The sequence below is a fragment of the Cololabis saira genome, chromosome 9 (assembly GCF_033807715.1).
Source record: "Cololabis saira isolate AMF1-May2022 chromosome 9, fColSai1.1, whole genome shotgun sequence".
NCBI lineage: Eukaryota > Metazoa > Chordata > Actinopteri > Beloniformes > Belonidae > Cololabis > Cololabis saira.
In genome coordinates this window covers 19,694,220-19,717,006 of record NC_084595.1, presented here as the reverse complement: position 1 = coordinate 19,717,006, position 22,787 = coordinate 19,694,220, and the positions used below count along the sequence as shown (strand labels likewise).

At 43.5% G+C, this 22,787-nt stretch overlaps 2 protein-coding genes across 4 annotated transcripts in view; one reads left to right on the top strand and one right to left on the bottom strand.

Annotated features, from left to right (window-relative positions):
* The first annotated feature begins 821 nt into the window (after positions 1–821).
* Positions 822–19,073, top strand: LOC133451552 (SEC14-like protein 2). 2 transcript variants are annotated; one of them, XM_061730694.1, is made up of 13 exons: positions 822–1,005; positions 1,042–1,159; positions 5,070–5,145; positions 9,371–9,414; positions 10,159–10,221; positions 10,306–10,494; positions 10,698–10,793; positions 10,874–10,934; positions 11,021–11,104; positions 11,190–11,296; positions 16,346–16,485; positions 17,864–18,033; positions 18,115–19,073. In XM_061730694.1, the coding sequence occupies exons 2-13, from the start codon at positions 1,106–1,108 to the stop codon at positions 18,264–18,266; spliced, it is 1,236 nt and encodes a 411-aa protein (XP_061586678.1). In that variant the 5' UTR covers positions 822–1,005; positions 1,042–1,105; the 3' UTR covers positions 18,267–19,073. The 2 variants fall into 2 exon arrangements, with proteins under 2 accessions (XP_061586678.1, XP_061586677.1); XM_061730693.1 differs by having other exon boundaries at positions 822–1,159.
* A 1,239-nt stretch (positions 19,074–20,312) lies between these two features.
* Positions 20,313–22,787, bottom strand: part of LOC133451550 (protein unc-13 homolog B-like) — a 76,545-nt gene continuing 74,070 nt past the window's right edge. For both annotated transcript variants that reach the window (XM_061730691.1, XM_061730692.1), the window contains one exon: positions 20,313–22,123. In XM_061730691.1, the coding sequence (XP_061586675.1) occupies positions 21,841–22,123 (283 nt within the window). In that variant the 3' untranslated portion in view covers positions 20,313–21,840. The remainder of the gene's footprint in view (positions 22,124–22,787) is intronic.

The window sequence follows — 22,787 nt, the reverse complement described above, 5'->3', positions numbered from 1 at the left end:
AGTATGATTTTTTTTTTTTTTTTTTATAGAAATACTATTTATCTGTGCGCATGTGTGAGACTTTTGGATTTATCACCAAAGATGGTCTATTAATTTATTTGGAGATGAAGAACTCAATGGGTATCAGTTGACCCAATGTAGTATATTACATTTACGAAAATAATGCTGACTGAGCCCACGATTTCCCTTTTACCATTGAAACTATTATTATTATCAGTGATAACATTTATTTAAGGTGACATAATTAAAACAAATGCTGCTTCATTGCTAATCAATCAAATTTCAATCAAATTTTATTTATATAGCACCTTTCATTCAGGTACATGAAATACAAGGTGCTTTGACATTTTGATTGAAAAATAGGCATAATAAACAAATGAATAAAAACTGGGAGACCAATGCACCCTGACATACAATATAGAATATATAAAATTTATAAAAAGATAAAAGTTCAAGGATTAAGGCTAAAAAATAATCAGTCCACAACAATAAAAACTAATAAAAAACATTATAAGAGATAGATAAATAAATAAAACAGATACCTTTAAAAAAAATGTTAAACAGAATAAAACTATAAAATGTGATGCTACATAAAAGCCAGACCAAAGAGATGAGTTTTTAGTCTACGTTTAAAAATAAGGGCCAATAAGTGTTCATATAATTTGGGTACTAGTTGTTTAATTGTGAGTTATTTTACATACAATAGAGTAAGAAAATCAAGTATCAAGTAACAAGCTCTTCCGGAGGGTTAAATCAGTGGGTGTGTCCTGTCTCGCTTTATCCCTGGCACCGCCTTCGATAACAGAGTAACGCTCTCGTTATTTTTCTATCTTTGGCCGAGTCAGCCGGTTGAGCCAGTAGACATCACACGCAGTGAGTCGTGTTTACGTTTTTTCTTCCTTCCCTGGCCGTCTTGCCACCTGCAGGCTGCTTGCAGCGCCGGTGACAGGATACCGAGCCGCTAATGAGCATCTAGGGCAGAAACTTCACTGTCACCGTCACCGGAGCCGGTGTTTGTGTTTTTCCTCTGCCAGAGTGCAGCTCTGGAAATTTGACATTTTGAAGAAGCGCCGCTGTCTTTATCTTGCAGCCCGAGGAATCAGAAATGAGCGGACGAGTGGGAGACCTCAGTCCCAAACAAGCTGAAGCCCTGCAGCAGGCAAGTTTATTCATTTTAACAGTGTTTCAGTCATATAAGCATGACATATTTGGGGTTTTGGCTGTTAAAGCTTCAGTTATAACTGTGGAGGTTCCCATTTCTTCCTCACAGATTTTATTATCAGAGCTATTTGTGACGTTTTTGGGGGGAATATTGCGGGGTTCTGTATGGAGGCCCCTGTTATGTAAAACTACAGTGTGGTAAGAGCGTTCATCCTTGGGGATGCATTTATTTATTGACACTTTAAGAAGAAAGCTGACTAAATTTGTTAATCTTAAATTCAAACTCAAGTTGAGAATAGCAAAATTAAACTATCCAGCAAACAAACATTTTCCTTTTAAGACCCACTGAGCAAGCCTCACTTCCTGAAATAGCAATTTTTGCAAGAAAAAACAAAACAAAATAAAAATACAAAAGTAGACCTAAGTAAGTAGAGTAAAAGTTGACTGACAACTTGTAACTATGGAAGAAAACTCCTTTTAGAGCACAAAGCAGACTAATTAAAGTGCTTCGCAGTGAAGCATTTTGAAGGTTCTTATTTAAGTGGCTACAAATGAAGCTGGGTCATTTTATTTCAACCAAAATACTCAGATGCGCAGATGCATGGGGCCCCCTAGTGGCCCCATGCATCTGCATAGTCTCAGTTGATAAAAAGAGCTGTTTGTAATTGATCTATCGGCAAGCCCCGCCCCCCAAAAGCACATGAGCCAATGGCTGTTGAGTATCAGTTCCACAGGGCGCAGAACTCGGACATCTGTAGTTTTCAGCTCCATAGAAAAACTCTGGAAGACCCTGAACTCTCATCTGTTTTATGGGATTTAAGCCAAATAAACATAGATTCCAGCTATCCGGAGAGGACGGGGGATGGATTTTATTTTATTACATTTCCTAAATCTAAACCGAACAGAGTTACACGTCTGCTTTGAGTGAAGCTGCCAACTTAACGTCCAGAAGATCATCCAGGATGTCTAAGAGTAAAAATGCTGATAGATGTTTCAAGTTAGCCATGGTAACTAAGGGCTTACAATAGATCAATTAAACTTTCATGCTCTTATAAAAGCCCTTCACATTCATTTCTTTCCAAGTTTGTGTCCAAATTGTTCTGCTCTAAAAACCCTCATCACCACTCAGTAGGGGGTTATAAGTTATATTACACCCATATTGTCAATAATCCTTTAACTCTGTAAGAAGCCATGGTAACCAAATGCCTGTAGGTATTTGCTATCTTGTCTAATCATCAGATATCTGAAATAAATAGATAATGAATTAATGAAGTTTATTCAATTATGACAACACAAAAACAACACAACACCAAAAATCATTGTGCATGGCATTGACATTTCACACAAAACCAATAATCATGTGTTGAACAATGACTGAAAAGGCATAGGCAGAAGCAAACTGCTTATAACAGCCTATCCTATATTATCAACTTTCTTTTTTTGGCTACCAACCTCCAGAAAAGCAATGAGACGATAGAAAAGCAAAGAAACAACAGAAAAGCAAAGAAACATTAACAGATGGTCAATAGCACTTATAAGCTTCATAATGAATAATGATAATGACAAAAGAATATAAAAAATTGACGGATACAGTGATGCAAACCCTCAAAATGTTCAGTTTCTTTCGGACACAGCCGGCATGACTCTGCATAAAACAAACCGCAGGTTTGGTTTCAGGGTGTTGCACATCTTTGACTCCGGTCATGTGATTTATATGTTGAAGCTCTAAACTTGTCACTTTATTTTCACAGCTCATAACTTGTGTGTAAAGAATTATAATAATAATAGTTTTGATCATAAATAAAGTAATAATTTACTGGAGAGGCTGTCCTCCATAATCTGTAAAAACAACTGGCTTATTGTCACATAAATCTGCTAAAAAGGAACGCTTTTTCATTTGACTCTTTTATTTATAATTCAGTAAATGAACATGCGGTTAAGATGAAGACATGAAACTAATTGTTGAACCCAAAGATGCAGAGATAAAAGCGTACTCTCACAGGGATCTGACGGGCCTTCGTCATGCCACCGATCACATTAATCTGAGTCAAATCCCAAATAACTTTGACCAGTGAATCAGAGGTTTTCTTGTTTTTTCTGTTGGTTATTTACTTTTACGACTAAGGCTCTTTTTAAATATTATTTGCTAGTTGAATGTCAAACTATACGTTCTTAAAGTGACACAAAGGAGGTTTGTTTTCATGTTGAAATATCAGTTTTACTTTCGTTTGAAGGAAAACTAGATTACACTTTGGTCTATCAGGGAAAACCACCGGCGATAACTTTGGACTCCAGCTGTTTCCTGCTGCAAATGTGTATCCCTTTACAGTATTGTCAACGAAGATGCCGTCATCTTATAGACTTTACTCCCTTTAAAGAATGTAATTTAATTAAAAAATACTTTATTAATGCCCAAAGGGAAATTCGTTTTTGCAGTAATTTTCATGATTTCAGTCCCTTCACCGATTAATTGTTAGCAGTTATTGCTGTAGCAATATGAGGGGTCTCCTGTAGAGGTCTGAAGGATCTCCAGTCCAATCTGTTGTCCAAGTGAACATTGAGGTATTTATACTCCTACACCACCTCCACTTCTCCATGATGGAAAAACTAATTAATGTAGTCCTGGTTCTCCTAAAATCCACAATCACCTCCTTTTGTCTTGTTCACATCCACGATGAGATGATGCTTCCCACCAGTTCTCAGTAATCAGCCTCTGGTCCATCACCGATACTCCCCACAACTGCAGAGTAATCTGAGTATTTCTGCAGATGACAGGACTGCCATTTGTACAGGAAGTCTGAGGCGTACAGTGGCTCAGCATGGAGTGTTTGTTTTCCGATCTGACGGTCAAGGGTTCAATCCCTTGTCCCTCAGGGAGACACTGAACCCCATATCATTCTCGATATATATACTCGTCTGTGTGTGGCATTGCTGACAGAAAGTGCTACATGCTCTGTATAATGTCTGTATATGTGAGAAGTGCTGTATGTTTACATGAACAGATCCAAAAAACCCACTATAAATCACTCTTGTTTATCTCCCGTGAAGAGACAGAGGCTGCAGACGACAGCGCCGTTATGGACGGAGATAAGGACTGTCTGTTGCAGCAGCTCTTTATGTGGCTGTCTGAGCTCTGGTTTACAATCCTGGCCAGAACAATGAGACCACCGGCCTCTCTCTTCCGTTATTAACCCGTCGCTGAATGAGCCTGGGGGCCGGTTTTCAGGTGGATGTTTCACAACGTGGCTCAGAGCTTAAGGGTTTAGAGGAAGTTTTAGCACTGCAGCCTGCAAATCCACCGCAAGCTCACAGTGGCGTTGCAGCAGTTTATAGGAGGCATGTTCCTGTTTCATCATGGCAGCTTAACCCCGGGCCCCTGCAGAAACGGATCCGGGCTACTCAGCTACACCGGTCACAATGCAAACTCCACCCCTTCGGGAGGAGGTCAAATGTTGGCCGAGATGGGGGGGGGGGGGGTACACAACATCTCACATTTGGGAAACAAATCCCTCCCATCCTGGTGGAAGCAAACAAGTAAAGCACTTTGGCAAATAAATTATAGATGGCAAAGGTTTTCACTTTCTGATTCAAATCATCTGGACTAAACAAGGAAACTGCTGTAAACCGATGCATGATGTGCAGCCAGAGGCCACCAAGTGTTACCGAGAACAACTGACATGAACGCCTCCTTTATATATTCTTTAATCTGTGGAAAACATGCTTACAGGCAACGGAGAACTGGAATTAAACAACGTAAAAAACTCTCTATTGAAGCAGAAACTCTGTAATTGGGTATTAAAAGGAATTAAGTTCAGCCCGTTCCCCCTCCAGGGTCCTAACAATGAAGTTTGGTGTATTTCCCTAAAAGTCACGCCGTTTCTTCTTCTCTCCTTTTTATCTGACTGTAGTTTCGAGAGAGGATCCAAGACGTTCTTCCTCAACTTCCATTGCAGCATGACCACTTCCTGTTACGCTGGCTCAGAGGTGAGTTGACGGCGGTGCAGCACCCTCAGCCTCTCCCTGCGACCCTCCTCTTGCTCTTACCGTAGCAGTCGTTGTCCAGGACTCGTCTCGCGCCCCTGCCCTTGGGCAACAGGCAGAAGCTGCGGTGGTTTGTTACACTGACAGGATGTGACGCAAGACACAATCAGGTTGAGAAAGTTGCTAGTTTCATTCCTTAAAGCTGAACTCGGACGCATCACAAAACTACAACCCGACGTATTTTGAGATGAAGTACGGGCCTCCGAGAACATCTAACCGATTCCCGGAGCCTGATTTTCCTCGGCTGGGTTGAAGGTTCGGTCACATAGTTTGACAGGAAATGGGCCCCGAAGCTGAGAGCTGGTTGTGCTGCGATTAGTTCAGCAACAGAGGCGTGGTACGTTGTGTATCGAGCTAATCCAGAGCTAATCGCATTAAAAGGTGCATGACAGCGGCTGCAGCCCGTCTGCCGCTGTGTTTCTGCGGCTCCCTACGGTTTAAGTTCCCCGTGTTTTGTTGACTCTGCACAACCGTTTCATAGCAAGAACTCGGAGTTGCAGCGAGTACATGTTGTCCCCTTTAATTAGGCTTTACTAAATGACCGTACGGGTTGTGAAACGCCTACTTCGCCTTCCAGGAAGATGAGCGGCAGAGCTCTGAACGTGGACAATGAAGCTCTGTATGGACAACACGAGCCCTTAATTACGGGGGTTATATCAGCCCAGGATGCAGATGAAGATAAAATCACAGCAGTTCATGCAGTAACCTGAGATGATTACAGAGTTAATGTTCTTCAAATGCACACAAAGCCACAACTCCCATAAATAAAGAATGGTTTTGATAATATCAAATGTAGTTGTTTTGATTTTAATTAGCTTACAAGAGAACTGTTGTGGAAATCAAATGCTTTTTAATACGTTCTTTCCGACTAGGTGAATAACTGGACTGAAGCTGAGCGTCTAAGTTACTGAGAATAAGACTCGAGAGATGATCCAGATTTCAGTTGATTTAATTAAACAGTTGCAGGCAAAAGGGTCAAAGCATACATGAGGCGTCTCGATGCAGAATGACGATGAAACAGAGGAAGCATAATGATTTTAAGGCATAAAGGATGATTCATGTTTACGATTCGAGTAGACAAAACATCTTTTAAGGTCAGTGTTAATCTTTTTTGGGCAGACTACCAGCCTGCACACTTAGTCGGGCCAAGGCTATATTTTGCTTCTCTGAGTAGTTTTGATTTAATCAAGGAGGCTAAATTTTCCATCACAAGAACCACCAGAAGAATGATCTCGACTGGACTGATAGTGTGGCCTCGGTTTGCTTCCATCGCCGTATCAGTGTTTGGAAAAACCCCCTGACTTGCACAAAGTCAGGGATTTTGTAGGATCATAGTTAAGTGTGGGCCTAACCGGTTACACCTAACAGGCGCCAGTGAGCGTCAGGATCATATGCTGATGGAAATATACTTCTTAGCTGAAAAGGAACAGTTGGGTGGGAGGATTAAAACCGGGTGGGGAAGGCCAGGCATTGTGTAAGACAGTTTCACATCACAGCTCAGATGTCAGGGCGAGGCTGAGCGCAGCAGCGAGTTACGAGGGACAGTAGCTACAGAGCCGTAGACGAAGGACCAGCAGCACCCAGGTCATCCATAAATGATCCAAACATCACCGAGTCTGCTGAGGTGGCATGAGGATGCAGAACTGTTGCATCATGGGTTCTAACGTCATGACTTGATGAATCGTTTGAGCTATTGTGAGTTATTTGTCTGTCAGAACACGCAGCTGACTCAGGCTCAAACCCTGCGCTGCCTCAGCTGCGTCTCATCCCGACCCTGAGCACGTCTGTCTCCAGACGCCTCCACCGCCACAGATCAACGGAATAGAATCTTTATTTATACTTATATTACATACAGTGTATCAACAAAATTTAAGGTGCTACTCCAATCAGTGCTTTAAAATAAAAAAAATAAAATAAAAAAACTACTAATAAATACAATGTATGACAGACAAGACATCCCCCCCAGACATACATACACTTCTCACTCCCTTCAACCTCACTCATCACCCCCACCCATACAACCATACTAACATTACACAATGTGTAATATAGCAGTAAAAGCAGCAGCAATTGATAAAGTGATAGGTGCAACGGTCCGAGGTAGTGTTCATGAGGGGAGCTATTCACCACCTTAAGTTATTAAACTGTTTGTGAGTCGGGTGGTGGGAGCCTTCATTGACCTGCAGCACCTGCCAGAGGAGAGCAGGTTAGACAGGTGGTGAGCAGGGTGTGCAGTGTCTTTGAGAATGGATCTAGTCCTGTTTAGGCAGCGGGAGTTGGCGAGCTCTACCAGGGTGGGCAGAGGGCAGGTGATGATCTTCTGGGCTGAGCCTATGCCCCTCTGTATGGCCCCCCTGTCTGCCGCTGAACTCCCTGAATACCAGGCCGTAATGCAGTAGGTGATTACACTTTCAATGACTGACTTGTAGAAGGACCAGCAGCTTCTGTTCAAGGTGGTTTTTGGAAGTGCAGACAGCAGAAGAGGTGGCCCCGCCATGTCGCATGCTGCTCTAACACTTTCTCCCCCCAACGCGTCTAAAGTCTGCTTTCATTCACATGTAGGGTAAACTTTTGTAGGGCCGAGTCGCTCTGCTCGGGTTCCCGTTAAGGCGCCGGGGTGGAATGTTAGCTGCGGCATAATCCTCGGCTACGGCGAGGTGCAAGTCTGACGTCACGACTGCAGCGGCGTGGAGTTGTGGCGGCCGGCTGCAGATCTAATCACCTTAGAGAGTATTAACCAGCACCCGCTCTGCTCAGCGTGAGAGGGGATGTCGTTGTCCCCGTGTCATGTAGAGGAGTCTTAAAGTCTTATTAAGATCTGAAAACAATATGATTATTATTATTACTCACTTTTACTAAGTTCTGAGTTGCTTCCAGTTGCACACGTGTTGTTAGACGCTTTTGAGGTTCCTGCTCGGAAAGTAGCACGCCCAACTTCAAATGAGTACATCTGAGCAACTACAAGGTCAATTTGTATAAATCTAATTTCAAAATAAAAGGTAACGGCGAGTGCAAACATTACAGCTTTGGAGCTGAAGCCAAATGATCGTTAGCTGTTGCTGCCGGAACCCGTTAGTGACAGAGTTAATTTTATCTTGGTAACTTTGCTGGAAGAGAAATATCTGAGCTATCACCAGAAAAAACTATGAGACTGGATCTGTTGGTACTTTTAAACTATAAATCTGATTTCAATTTGCTCTTATAATTTAAAATGATTTGAGAAATTCTTCTTGTTAAGACGATTTAGCCGAAAGATTGGGGATTTGATCATGTAAAAGTCTTTTCATCACCACAACTGACATCTGTTCCTTTCCACACTTCAAAGCTAAATATCATCCTGTAAGTCACACGAGGATGTCATGATGTTGTCATGTTTTGTGTTCATGCAGATTTGCAGATGCTAATTTGGAACGAGTTGAACTGTTTTGTTGAGGGGACGGTTGTTGTGATTCGGGACTTTTCTAAATAAAGTTGAATTGAATTAATTAGTTTCACTTAAAGTCACAGCAAAACAGAAATAAAAACATCACAGTCAAATGTCTCAACCAGGTCCAACATGAGTCAATTAAAACAGCCAGCAAGAATGCAAAATGAGTATATATTTGAGTATATACTGTACTGTGCAGTATATAAAATAAAATAAGAGTGCTGACAGGAAACTAACTGGACAAACAAACTGGAGGTCACTTTGACAGAACCAAATAATAAAAGCATGCTTTAGAACATTTTGGTGAGTTTGTTGTAAACGGCGTTGCCAACATCACCTCGTCGTGCAGCTCACCTTTTCACCGGCAGGACGTCAGGCGCCAGAATGGAATCAAGAATCTGGTGAATTTTCAAAATAAAACACCACAAGGGGCTGGTAACCTGTGGAGGCTGGGGGGTTAACAACAGACAGTGTTTGATTTTCTTCAACCGTGTTCATTTTAGAAGTTGAAAACACATTTATTTTGATCTTCAACACATTTTAAGCCGCTGTTGTTAAGCTTCCATGAAAAATATCTTCTTTTATTTTTTAAGTTTTTACCTTCTGACCTTTCCTCTGCCACAGAGCAAGATTTAAAAAGTTTTCTATAGTTAGTTAATATACGGGAACCTCTGAGTGAGTGACTTTAAATGCCTCTATTAATCACGTCTACTTCCATTTTTCTCTCTTCCTCTTTTTCAGCCAGAAATTTCAACATCCAGAAGTCTGAGGCTATGCTGCGAAAGGTACTACACTTAAGCCCCTTTCACACAGAGATTCCGCAATATTGGTGTAAAGAAGTCCTGCCAATACGCCGCCTTTGTTGGTTCACACAGAACCATACAACGCCGGCATAACGCCGCTCCCGTCTGTAAATTCACACAGCATGCCGGCGTTCCGCAATCAGAGGCGTGACGACAGCGTCAGCGTCTAGTGGCATGCCGGCATGCCGGCTGTGTCATTCACACAGACCCCGTTTCGGCTCTGTGACTACCTCCGCTGCCGGCTTATTGGTGGGGCCACTTGGCCCCCCCATTCCGCCTCCGTGACTTTCACACAGAACAGCGAGGCGGCTTAAAGGCGCAACGTTCCCGCCTCGAACTGGCTGTGTGAAAGGGGCTTTAGATTCTTATTTCGGAAGATCAAGATCTTTTTATAGCAGGGACATGTGCAGAAATGCAGCACAGTGCAATTGATGCAATGAGTCAAAGTCCAAACATGTAGGTTTGTTTCTGAGTGGACAGTAGTTGTAGAGGTTGCACTTAACTCCTGCAAAGACAGCACAGCAGATTTGTGCGGGAGCGGCTCCAGATTAGTGAGGAGAGGTGAGATAAAGGTTCACCGTAGCCAAACTGAGTCATCAGGGAGAGGAAACGCAAAGAAAAGGGACTGCATTAGCACCTATGATGGTTTCAGATTTACAGAACTAAACTGAAGGGGGGGGTGTTAATCGAACTATGCTCTCAACATGAACCCTTCTTCTTTTGAAGCATCTAGAGTTCAGGAAACAGATGAAAGTTGACACCATAATCTCTGACTGGCGTCCACCTGAGGTGAGACATGAGGAATAATTCACAGCTTTCCCAGAACACGACTGATAAGATGAATCATTTCTTAAATTTGCCTCCCACTTGCAGGTGATAGAAAAGTATCTGTCGGGGGGGATGTGCGGCCACGACCGCGAGGGCTGCCCCATCTGGTACGACGTCATCGGCCCCGTGGACCCCAAAGGCCTGTTCCTGTCCGCCTCCAAGCAGGACTTCATCAAATCCAAGATCAGAGACTGCGAGATGCTGCAGAAGGAATGTAACCTCCAGTCAGAGCGGGTAAGAGCAGAGACCGCCGACGTCAGACCTCCGTGGTCTGCTGCTGTTGCTACTAAAATATGTGAAAGCCATTATTCCAGGAGGGGAAGTGTGATGGGGAAAAGTAATTCCCAAACAAAGATGTTTTGTCTCCCGACCTCAGTCAGCGTGGTGCTGGTCATGTAACATCTCATTCATCCAGATGTGTCATGTTTGTCCTCCAGCTGGGTAGAAACGTGGAGTCCATCACCATGATCTACGACGTTGAAGGTCTGGGACTCAAACACTTGTGGAAGCCTGCGATAGAAACATACGGAGAGGTAAGGAGTCGAACCCGGTCCATGCAGACCTCACAGGAGGAACCAGGACTGATCAGGTCTTTGTTTCTCTGCTGCACCAGATCCTCCAGATGTTTGAAGACAACTACCCAGAAGGCCTGAAGAGGCTGTTTGTTATTAAAGGTTCAAAAATAATGAAATACTAACATTTCCTTCATTTTAAGGGTCAGTTTTAAAGTCTCATTGACGTTTTTTTGTTTCTCCTGCAGCTCCCAAACTTTTCCCCGTGGCCTATAACCTCGTCAAGCACTTCCTGAGCGAGATCACGCGGCAGAAGATCTGCATCCTGGGGGGTGAGACTCCTCCACATCCCTCCACCCTGATCCTCGCGCCGCCCCGACCTCCGCCGTGAACGTTTCTGTCGCTCTGCTTTCACAGCGAACTGGCAGGAGGTGTTACTGAAGTACATTGACGCAGACGACCTGCCGGCCATCTACGGGGGGAAAATGACCGACCCCGACGGAGACCCTCGCTGTCGGACCAAGGTGAGCCGCCGCACCTCTGGATGCCGATTGCTAGTGGGGATGACAGCTGATCAGTTGGAGCGGACAAGTGTCCATCACAGATGCTCGATCAATACTTGACCGACTCGAGAGCAGTTCTCTCTCTGGCTAGCAGGGATGCTGAGCTGGCAACAAGTGTTGAGTTCTCCGTTGGATCTGTCTGGTTCTTGCTTTGAGGCTCAGCAGCATCAGAAACCACAACCTGTCTCCCAGGTCTTAATATTTTATCCCGACTCTCAGATGTTCGGGGTCAAAAATTCTTAAATCAGAAAAAAATATAAACGACTCATAAAACAATGAAATATTACAACTTTTCAGTAAAGTTGAGCAAAGTTTCAGTGAAGTTCTCTCAGTGGCGCCTTGTATTTCACACAGACCGTGGCTGACCTCTCCGGTCTCTCAGATCAGACGCGTCACACGTCATCCATCGCTTCTTCCGGCTCATGTTTTTTGGTTCCATCAGAATCTCCTCAGACCCGACCTCTTGTTACTCCCGGTTACTGTTGGTGTTGTCTTAATTGCGATCAGGCTGATTTCTGCTCAAAAGGCATTTCATTATTTTACTGCGAGTCTTCAAAGCTCTTCTTGAATGTGTTCAAGCCGCCTTTGAAGAGCATTCTGTGCCCAGTGTTTGTGTAGCAAGGATTAAACGGTCCCGATCGGCCCAGTTACCAGACCGTCATCCTTCAACCTGGTAGAATCTCTACTTCTGCCCTCTCGAATCAGAATCAGAAAGAAGTTTATTGTCAAGTAGTTTAAGACACACAAGGAATTTGATGTGGTGATTGGTGCAATACAAAAGAGCAATTTTTTTCTTTTAAGTGCTGGAGTAATGAGTCTGTAAAAGACTCAAAAGCGTGATGTTACAAATTCATCTGTGAAACCTTCAATAACTTTAGTTTTCTCTCTGAAATCCGTCCCCTCTTCCCTCCATAATTACCATCTTTCTCCGTTTCCAATTTCCATTTTTTATAAGAACACAAAGATCCACTCTGAAAACACGTTCAGGTCAGGCAGATGAAGCGCTGATCGTTTCCTGGCAGAAAGGATTCAGGAGGCTGCTGGGAAGCGCTTGAGACGAAGCTCACACCTCGCCACCAGCTTCGGTTTGGACGAGCCGCTCCGATCTTTCTTGCAAGTTCAGAAAATGAACTTGACTCGGTGTTATCTTTTCACTTGGGAGACCAACTGCTCTGAGTAATGATTACTAACTGGAACAGTTGTGCATCAGTGTAATGTACTTTATTTATATAGCAGTTTACAGCCGTTCAGCGCACCAAAGTGCTTTATAGCAGGTAATAAAATAAAAATCAAACAATCAAAAACAATGAAAGAACAATATAAAATAATAAAATTCAACAGAATCTAATAAGATAAGTGTCATCACATCTCTGGGTGTTAAAAGCCATCTTAAATAGGTTTTTAGTCTAGATTTAAAGGTGCAGATGTCAGAAATAAGCCGCATCTCGGCGGGGAGGTTATTGTAGACCCATGTTAAGGGCTTTAAAAATGGACATCAAAAGTTTAAAATCAGTTCTCTAAAGGACGGGAAGCCGATAAAGGGAGTTGAGGACAGGACTGATGTGCACATGTCTGTTAGTGTTGGTTAAAAGACGGGCAGTGCCTAAGAGAAGACTGGGAGACTCTTACATAAAGTGCGCTGCAACAGTCCAACCGAGAGCTAATTAGGGCATATATGGCCTTCTCCAGGTCATGTCGACTTAGAAACATTTTATCTTTGACACAACACTTTGTTGACCTGTTTATCAAACCTTAGACGACTGTCAAAGGTCACTCCCAGGTTTCTGACGGCTGAACTGAGCTTTGGAGTCAAGGTGCTGAGGCCAACCCTCACAGTATCCCCAAACACTATACATTCAGCAATACATCTGGACAAAGAGCATTGTAGGAAAGGAAACATTTTGTCTGGCTCTAATCGACCCAAGTAGTAACATATACAATGAGAAGAGGATGGTGCCGAGAACAGATCCTTGTGGGACTCCAACAAAATCGATTAGGCGAGGCAGGAGGACTGCATGGTCCATCGTGTCAAAAGCTGCTGTGAGATCAAGCAGGACTAAAACAACGGACGGAGCACTACCCTTAACAGTGCAGATTCTGTGCTGTACCAAGACTTAGGCCCAGACTGGAACTCCTCAGAAACCGTTATCCTTAAAAAAAGGACTGTAATTGTATTGAAAACAACTTTTTCTAAAACCTTACAAAGAAAGGGCACTGCAGACTTCCGGAAGTGTCCTGGAAAAAGTCCTTGAAAATGTCCTGGAAAATGTCTTGGAACTGCAAGCAGAAGTGAAAATTAGCACCAAGGGAATAATTCGAGCAGCTGTTAATAAATACAGCTGTGACATTGCTCAGTCACAAAAAACACAGTTCAAAGTAAACTTGTCGGGTAATATATGAATAAAGATTTCGTTACATCAACAGGACTAATGTCAAACACAAGATCAGAACTTTGCGATGTAAGAGTCTGAATCCAACGGCAGCCCATCAGCTGTCATCCATCACGTTACTGCTGAAATAGTCAACAGTTTGGCTTCTTTAGGCTTGTGGGAATATGTGCACACTTTATTTCTTTGCTTTCTTTCTCTCATTTCCATCCTGTGCTCATGTAGTTTTTAGCAGCTTGGCTTTGGCGCGAGGCTGCCGGGCTAATATGCAAAATGCCCCGTTGAAATGTTGTGGGTTTACATTTGAACTGCAAACTTTTCTTTCCTGGCCCGGGAAGCGGTTAATACGAAGAAATATATTTCTATTTGACGAGAATAAGTTCAAGTCTCACACAGGGTACAAAACGCCAAACTAACGGATCCTTCAGGGTTTTTTTTTAATGTAACTGAAAGCTACAGATGTCCGAGTTCTGGTCCCTGTGGAACTGATAGTCGACGGCCATTGGCTCATTTCAGTGTGAGGGGGAGGGGGTTTAGTGCTTTGATGGTAGTGCTAGATCCCTCTTAGTCCCGCTTTGCTGTTCTGAAATACCAGAGAAGCCACGGACGTAAGGCATGCTGCCGGAGCTGAGACCCGCTTTAGTCTAGTACCAGTCGAACAAGCCGCTAGTCCTGTTCCAGCAGATGGAGAGAAACTGACTCACTGTTTGTTGCTGTTTCTGTAGATAAAAAATTGGGCCCAGGACAGATGAGCAACAGCAGGAGAAAAATTCATTTTGACTGCGCTCAAGACTCTTGGACTAGACGCTCGGCCTCAAACTGTTTTTTTATGTTTGTTTTTTAATTCTTTCCTCTAGTTAGATAGTTATGTCTTATTGTGTTGTTGGAGTTTTGAAACTGATGTCTGTTATTGATCTTAAACGTTGTGTGAGGTCTGAAAACGGGATGCTTTTAAAGGGGACTTATTATGAATGTGTCTTAAGCAACTAGCAACTCGAGAGCGAGGGTCTTCAGTTCTGGTCCTCGAGGTCCGCTGTCCAGCAGCTCAAACACGGCAGACTCAAGTAAATGGTCCTCAGCTCGCCATCGAGGTCTGCACAAGTCTGCTCATGACACCGTGATTAGCATCAGGGTGGGTTGAAGCAGGGAAACATCTGGAACATGCAGGACAGCGGACCTCGAGGACCAGGATTAAAGACCCCGGCCCTACAGAGGGTACAACCCTGTCGTTTTATCTGGGTCTGAACATCGGCGAGCCATTCAGATATACACGGTTCTATGACATCACAGAGCCAGACCAGACCAGACGGACTGATACGCAGGTGAAAAATAAACCATCAGTCTCCCTTGATGCTTTGGATTGTGCTACTGATCTCAAGCGCTTGTAACCAACACCTGAGTAAAGCTCGGGGGGGGTATAAGTCGTCATGTTCACAGATGTTCAAACTCTTTTTTTGTTTTGTTTTTTAAATCGACCGTAATTTTTGATTCGACTGAATAATCTCAATGTCAGGAGAGTTAAGACGCAAACTCGGCCCCCTTAAACGGGCTGCTGCGTACACAGCTGGAAAGTCGTGGTTGGAACCGGAGCTTTAGTTCTGTATTCATCTGGTATTTTGACCAAAACGTTTCAATGATACTTTCAGAAAATAGTTTCAGCCTCCTTTAAGTGTGTTTGATGGAGTTAGTATGTTTTAAAGATACAATTCATTATATAATTATGGTTTTACAGTTTCAGTTGCTATGAAGATAGAAGCATTAGTTTGTTTGTTTAACACTTTCCAAAACCACAATATAAAGTGCTTTTGCAGTAAAACATCTGTAGAACACCAGACTTTAACAGAGAGGAAATAATATCGTCTAAGTTTCAGAACCTACCTGACTTGGTTTTATTCTTGGAGTCTGCCTTTTATCCTTTATCCTTTTATTCTTTATCCTTCATTTTTTGGATTCTGTTCTTTGTGTCGATGAAGGTTTTCTGACCTCAGGTGATTTGAAAAGTAATTTCTACAATAATTTTAAAGGAATCTTCAGACAATAGACTTTTTTTTTTAAAAACTGCCCAACTTTATTTGTATATTGTTTCCACAAAAAAGAAGAGAAGACAGATCTTCTGCCGACCTGCCTCTGGCGAGGCTCTACATCTGTTATTTACTCATGAAGTTCACAGGCTGTGGACCGACTGGTGTTGGTCTGATCCCAGATCTACGATTGTAACCTCACCAAGGTTCATATTTTCTTTTATGCCTTAGAAGACACGCCGTGACCACATTCAGTCAGCATGTAACTGTAACTGTGATTCTGCAGCTCAAGTGTAGACTAATGCACTCGTGAAGGCCGTGAACGCTAACAAAGCTAACGAGGCTAACGAGGCTCTTTGCTGTGATCGCCTGCAGCTGGAACTGTCCTCCCCTGATTGGTTTGAATTTGTGTGAATAAACAAAGAACCTTTTCCTTTTTTCGTCATGTGTTGTACTTTTGAATGTTTTGAATAAGCAAATGTGCCCAGCGCTCGTAGATTTAAAGCAGCACAGTAAGTGATGTTTCCTCTTTTTTTTCATTCATCTTCATTTCTGGGTGGATTTTAAACACCAGTGTTTGACTCTTTGTGTCTCTGTTGCAGATAAACCACGTTGGACCGGTCCCCCCGTCCTACTACGTGCGGGACCACGTTAAGGTGGACTACGAGCAGTGCATGACCGTCAGCCGCGGCTCCTCCCAGCAGCTGGACTACGAGATCCTGTTCCCAGGCTGCGTTCTGAGGTCAGGACTTCAAATCACCGTTCTTCAACAACTTTTTTTTTTTTTTTTCCCAATCTCAATTTAATTTGGAATTGGTTTGTCAAACTGTTTTATCTTTGTTTTGTTGTTGTTGTTCAAGTGGGTATTTTACGTGGACCCCCTGTGCTGCTCTCCTGGCCAGGACCCCATGCAAAAGAGATTCTGAACCTCAATGGGATTATTCCTGGTTAAATAAAGGTTAAATTAAAAAAAAAAACATAAAAAATGAAAAAATCCAGCATTGCATAGTCAGACAAAAAAATCTAAATATTTTGGTCAACATATAACTAACACGACCAAGCATATATGTTGGAACTATTAATAAGTTATCATGCTTGCTATTAACAGGACGTATGATGATTTGCTTATGCCTGTGACACACTGATAAAACAATGCTGTGTTTAAGTGATTATAAGTACTGCACAAGAAGTTTCCGGATATCAGCATAGAGCAGATATCTGCAGAGAAGAGGAAACTTCTTGTTGCTAAACAAATGAGAACAAGAACGAATCAATGCCTGACTCAATACCTGAATCCGCTGACTGCGACCACTCCTTTCCCCTCCCTTTAGGGGCGCAGTTAGCTATGTAATCTAGGGTACACCCAGAGTTAATAAAAAGCAAGGAAGCAGCAGAGACAAATCAGAGTATGTTGGAGATCTTACAAATCTCGACTGCTCTCCTTGCAAGTAAATTCTAACCGTTTTGTCTTTCTTTGTCTCCAGAGAGTTTGATGTTACAAATGTTACGTGCCTGAACCTAACAATATATTACATAAAAACAACAACAAAATCACCCAGAGAGTAAGGTGATAAACAATAGTTTAAAAAAAAAAGTCAGAGAATTAATCTGGAATTAAAGTAATTAAACCTTCATATACACATATGGCTTGTTTAGTTTGTATATGTTTTAAGGAATTTTCGAAAGTAAGAATTTCCTTTAAAAACAGTGGAGTGATATTTGAAAACGTCTGTGGATATAATATTTTGCTAAAATAATTAAAGTATTATATAATATATCCCTCTTTTTTCCTGCAACAAAACCCCTATTTTAATAGTGTGGAAGTTTAAGATTGGTGCTTGAGGTCTTTCTCTTCCAGGTTTCAATACATCCCCAAAAAGTTCTGATATAATGACAATCAGAAAAAAAAAAGGTCACAGAATTTACAATTATTACAATCTATATTAAATCTTTGTCTAAGAAAAGCATTGCAAGGGTAGTTATCATTTAAAATCTTAAAATGAGTTTAGCTTTTGGAGCGACCGGGAGAGAGGTACTTAGTTCTGATCCGAACCTGTTCTCCTACAACTGTCAAGACATTCGCTGATTCAATCTACATCAAACCGCTGTTCTCTTTGCAGGTGGCAGTTTTCCTGCGAGGGCGCAGACATTGGCTTCGGGGTGTTTAAAAAAAACCAAAAGGGTGAGTGGAAGAAGGCTGCCGAGATGGAGGAAATCATCCTCAGCCAGCGGTACAACGCTCACCTGGTCCCCGAGGACGGGTCGCTGACCTGCGAGCGTCCAGGAGTCTGTGAGTAGTCCGTCCCTACGTCTAACCCCGTGGCGTCGGACAGTCCACGTACTTAAACATCTCATCCTCTGTGCCACACAGACGTGCTGAGATTTGACAACACCTACAGCATCTTCCAGGCCAAGAGAGTCAGCTTCACTGTGGAGGTCCTGCTCCCGGACCACCTGCAGGCGGCGCAGAGCAACGGGCGCACCAGCAAGCGCGGGCCCGCAGAGGCCGACACCAAAATGTAACGGTGGCAGCCACGGGGTCGGATCAGCCGCCGCAAGTAAAGAACAGCCTGACACACTTGACGTGAACCGGGACACGCTGCCTTTGAACTGTGAGGTAACGGCGTTGCAGCTGACTGCTGCGTGGCATGCGTGGGAGGACTTCGCTGCACTTATTCTGCTCCACACTGATGGCTGGGAGGTTGGGGCAGCTTCACTGGGACGCCGGACTTGCGTTGGCATCGCGTTTTTTTTTTTTGTTTGTTTTTTTATGAAGAGCACTGAAATCGAGATTATGTTAAACTAATTCTGCCACGTAAAACGTCTCCCGTCCTTAACCGTCTGCAGAAACCGTCCAAAGTAGAGCTGCAGGTCTCTTGCAGACGTCAGAGTTTCCCATTACTACGAGTACTGGTAGGCTCCACAAAATAACGTCTTGCAAGCAAATTTAAAGGTTTAAAGCTTTGGTCTGTTGTTTTTTTATTTTTATTATGGTAATGACCACCGATTCAAATCACAATAGCTTTAATGTTGGAAAATAAATCTGAAGTATTACATCTTTATGTAAATGTAATGTAATGTAAATGTGGGAAATCTTGTGCGATGTTGATCTCATCTCAGCAGATAATTCCTGAATGTAGATATTTGAGTTTGGTTGTTTGTTTTTTTGAATATTATGTATTAACTCATCCGGACGTGCTGCAAGATATGTGTATATGTACATACTCATATTTAAATATACTTCAGGTCTCGCTGGCTTAATGTGTTCTCCTGGAGGAATGTTAATCTGTCGCTGTTGTACGGCCTCTAAATAAAGATATTCTACAAGTCGTTCCATCTCACAGCTGTGAATAAATCCAACATTTGGTTTTCCTCTGATACAATTCGGCCGAATTAGGCTTTTTATTTTTTTTAGCCACAAATAACACATCTGGGATGTGTAAAATGTTACAGAACCAGTAAAAAAAAAAAAGTTATTATTAAAGTGGAACAACATCGCCACCTGGTGGCCACATGTGTCACAGCCCGACTACTAAATGTCCAGGTAATATTTGACTACTAGGCTAAAATTTTTAACATTAGGACCTTTTTATTGTTGTACTTGGCTGGGATGAAGTGATTAAAATAACGGCTGGCTGAGTTTCACCTCACTCTCTTCACAGACCTCTCCTTTTATGGTCCTCTCTTCCAGAAAGTTAACAAAAACGTAGATCGTGGTTTTTAAAAGAATGACTTCATGAGCGCATCAAGTACGCCAGCATCTTTAAGAAGACGTGGTCCTCTTGACAGGCCAGGAGTGACGTAAGATCGTCACTTGAGCAGTCTTCAGTCGCAAATCTCTTCATGTACTGTGATTCTCTCATCCAGGAAGTACACAAACCTCAAACTGCAACTTCTGTGTCATCAAAAGCTCCACTGCTCCTCCCACAAACGTATGTTCCTCACAAATGTTAGTTTAAAAGGGAAATAAACTTTCCAACGGTATACGATTTATTGTCAAGAAGCAGAGGCTTCTCATCTCACAGGCTGCACTCCAACCCCTCCCCAGTCACTTCCCAGGGCTCTGTCCTAGGACCCCTTTTCTTCAGCACCTATCTCCTCCCTCTCTGCAATATTTTTCACAAATTTAATATCCATTCTCACTGCTTCCCCGATGACACCCATTCTACCTTTCTACCAAATCAGACTCCATACTCCCACCCCCCCTCCCTCGCCCCTCCTTTTCCAAAATAAATTCCTGGTTCTTAAACTTCTTGAAATTAAACAGGAAAAACGAGTTATTATTTGCACAAAGTCATAATTATCCAAAGCTAACGGCTCCAGAACCCTGGACCGTCATCTACAGTTCCCAGGTCGACACTTCCCTCAAGCGAGCGACAGACTTTCCTGACCCACAACCACCCCCACCTCTCTCTGGACCTTTATTCCGGGTTTACCAGCCTCCGGTGTCGCTGTCAAGAACCCCAGATGACGAGAAGGGTCTGAGGCTGCAGGATTAAACTGTACGCCCATTTAAACTTTAACCCTGACGAGACAAAACAAACAGGACCAGTTCCCTTGATTTAATCATGTTTTATGTACAAAATATTGTTCCAAGTATATTCAACATATGTCACATCAGAATCATGGTAAGTACTTTACATACATTTGATCAGTTTACATTTCACACTACGAGGAACTAAAAATCACCATTCTAGTGGACTTTGTGTACAATAAATACATGCTCCGGTCGTAGGCTTTTACTTCTGTACAAACATGGTTCTGAGTGCAAGAGTTCTGTTCGATTGCTCGTTCTGTATCAGCCGGCTACTTCAGAAGGTAGGAGGGGGGATTTCTAAGAAGGCCACATCTCTCCGTAAACACACAAGGACTGGTAGTTGAACACGCGTGTTCCTTGGCACATGGTAGAGGAAGTTTGGTCGAACCTGCCTGTGTTTTACTTTCCAGAGTTAATTTAAAGAAACAAAATCAGGACTGCATGCAAGGCAAGGCCGCGAAACGTGACTATAGACCATAGAACCATAGAAACTGAAAGAGTTACTTTTGCCGTCCTCCTTATGGTCACCGCAGGTTGTTTCCAGGCAGAGGAGGTGAGGATTACCCCCCCATTCATGATCCGAGATTATGTTAGCCCCTCCCATTCACAGCCGTGCAGAACCAATGGCATCGGGACAGGGGGCGGGGTTTATATGATGACTCATACAGGAGCATCCAAGGGTCAGTATTTAAAACAAGCAGGTGGTCTGGATGTCTCTGTTGACCTGCCTGCTGCACGTGGTTGGTTGTTTGCCCGTCCAATCGCGTTTCTGCAGTCGGTTCCGTAGAGGAACCGCACTAAATCTTCCTTTCGAGGAGAAAACCATGACGGCTGGCCAGTTCAGGCGAACAAATCTTCACAGTTACATTTTCAAGACCAAACACAAGAATGTTGAAATCACTAAGCGTTGAACGGGACTCGGTCCGGTTGTCTCGGTTCATAAAAATCTAGATCTTTAACTTCTACATTTATGTTTCTGAATGCCTCAACGCACACAGAGCTGGCCTCGCTGGCTCTTTTTAAGGCGTCGTCATCCCGGGGACCTTGCTACCAAGTCCCGCGGGAGCATCTCCGTACTTCCTGTTGGCAGACACGAGGAGACATCCGGACCCCCGATTCTGGGCTCAGAGTTCACGGTCCTGCCATAAAAACATCCTGTCCAGTTTGGGGTATCGAACCAACCATGGCGTCTGTAAGACACGTCCGGTGCTACGAGCGTCAGCCTTGCAGACTTGTTGAATGAAGAACCAGCAATCCTTGAGCCCGGCAGCAGAGATCAGCGCTCGGTACTGACCTCGCTCGCTGATTCTGGACTGGATTTCTTTGGTTACTCTCTCGCATGTTGCTGTTCAGTGGCACAGCTGTGGTGCAGATGTTGGACAAGCTACCTGTGAGGACCTCAAAGACCTCAAAGGCTCAACGAGTCCCTGAAAGAAGGAGGACTCCCTCTGCATCGGGGAGAAGCGTTGGGAGTCTGTAGTTACTGAGCTGATGACGGCGGTCACGAACAACTGGACCTTTCACCTGTCCAACCAGACCTGGTCCCGAGTCGGCGCCTGTTCATCTGCCCTCCTCGGCGGGGCGGGTCTCAGATTTCATCTTGACGAACTCCTTGGCCACCTCGTCGGCGGGCCGCTGGGACAGGATGCGCATCACGGTCGCGCCCGCCTCGTCGGCGTGGACGCGCGGCCCCAGGGGACACCAGCAGACGCAGCTCTTTCGGTCGGCCACGTCGCGCAGCTGGACCACGGCTACGCCGACCACCCGGTCCGCCCGGCCGAAGCAGTAGTCCTTCACCGTCACCTGGATCTCGTAGCAGTCCGGGGACTCCTTACCCAAGACGCTGCGGGGGAGAGGAGGACATTAGTGACCAGCCTTCATGAGTCACACCGACCAAGAGACGACAGCAGGAACGCTTCGGAGACCCAACACGCCACGGGCAACGTTGACCGTACCGTCTTCATCAGCAGTCTAAAGGTCCCTGCAACCTACGTTTACAGAAAAGGCTAAAACGGGGGATAAGAACGGACCATGAACTTTTTATAACGATACACCTCATAAAGAGGTGAGTGTGTGTATGTGTGTATATATATATATAGTAGTGGTGGGGAAAAAAATTTATATTGCAATATATTGTTAAACTGACGGCAAATATCGATATTTTATTACAAGACACATAATGGATTTACGCGCATGTGACCGCACTATTGTTCATGCACTTCAATTTGTCCAGCTGTACAGTGTTTACATTCACAAGACTAGGAGGCAGTGAGGTAATATACACAATTAAGTTTCTTACTGACTTTTCAGTATTAGAAACAAAGCAGTGCACTGTCCTGGTTTATATAAAACATGTTATTAATGTTCATGCACTTTAATTTGTCCAGCTGTACAGTGTTTACAATAACAGCCTAGGAGGCAGTGAGGCACTATACAAATGCACTTTCTTTGTACATTGTATGACGTTTTGGCATTGAATAAATGCATAACTACAGAAGTTTTCCTTT

Excerpts from the sequence above, each read along its gene's own strand:
- LOC133451552 (XM_061730694.1), top strand. The coding sequence starts at position 1,106 with ATGAGCGGACGAGTGGGAGACCTCAGTCCCAAACAAGCTGAAGCCCTG. Across the intron at positions 16,486-17,863 it reads TTCCCAGGCTGCGTTCTGAG|GTGGCAGTTTTCCTGCGAGG; the intron begins GTCAGGACTTCA and ends TTCTCTTTGCAG. Across the intron at positions 18,034-18,114 it reads CTGCGAGCGTCCAGGAGTCT|ACGTGCTGAGATTTGACAAC; the intron begins GTGAGTAGTCCG and ends TGTGCCACACAG.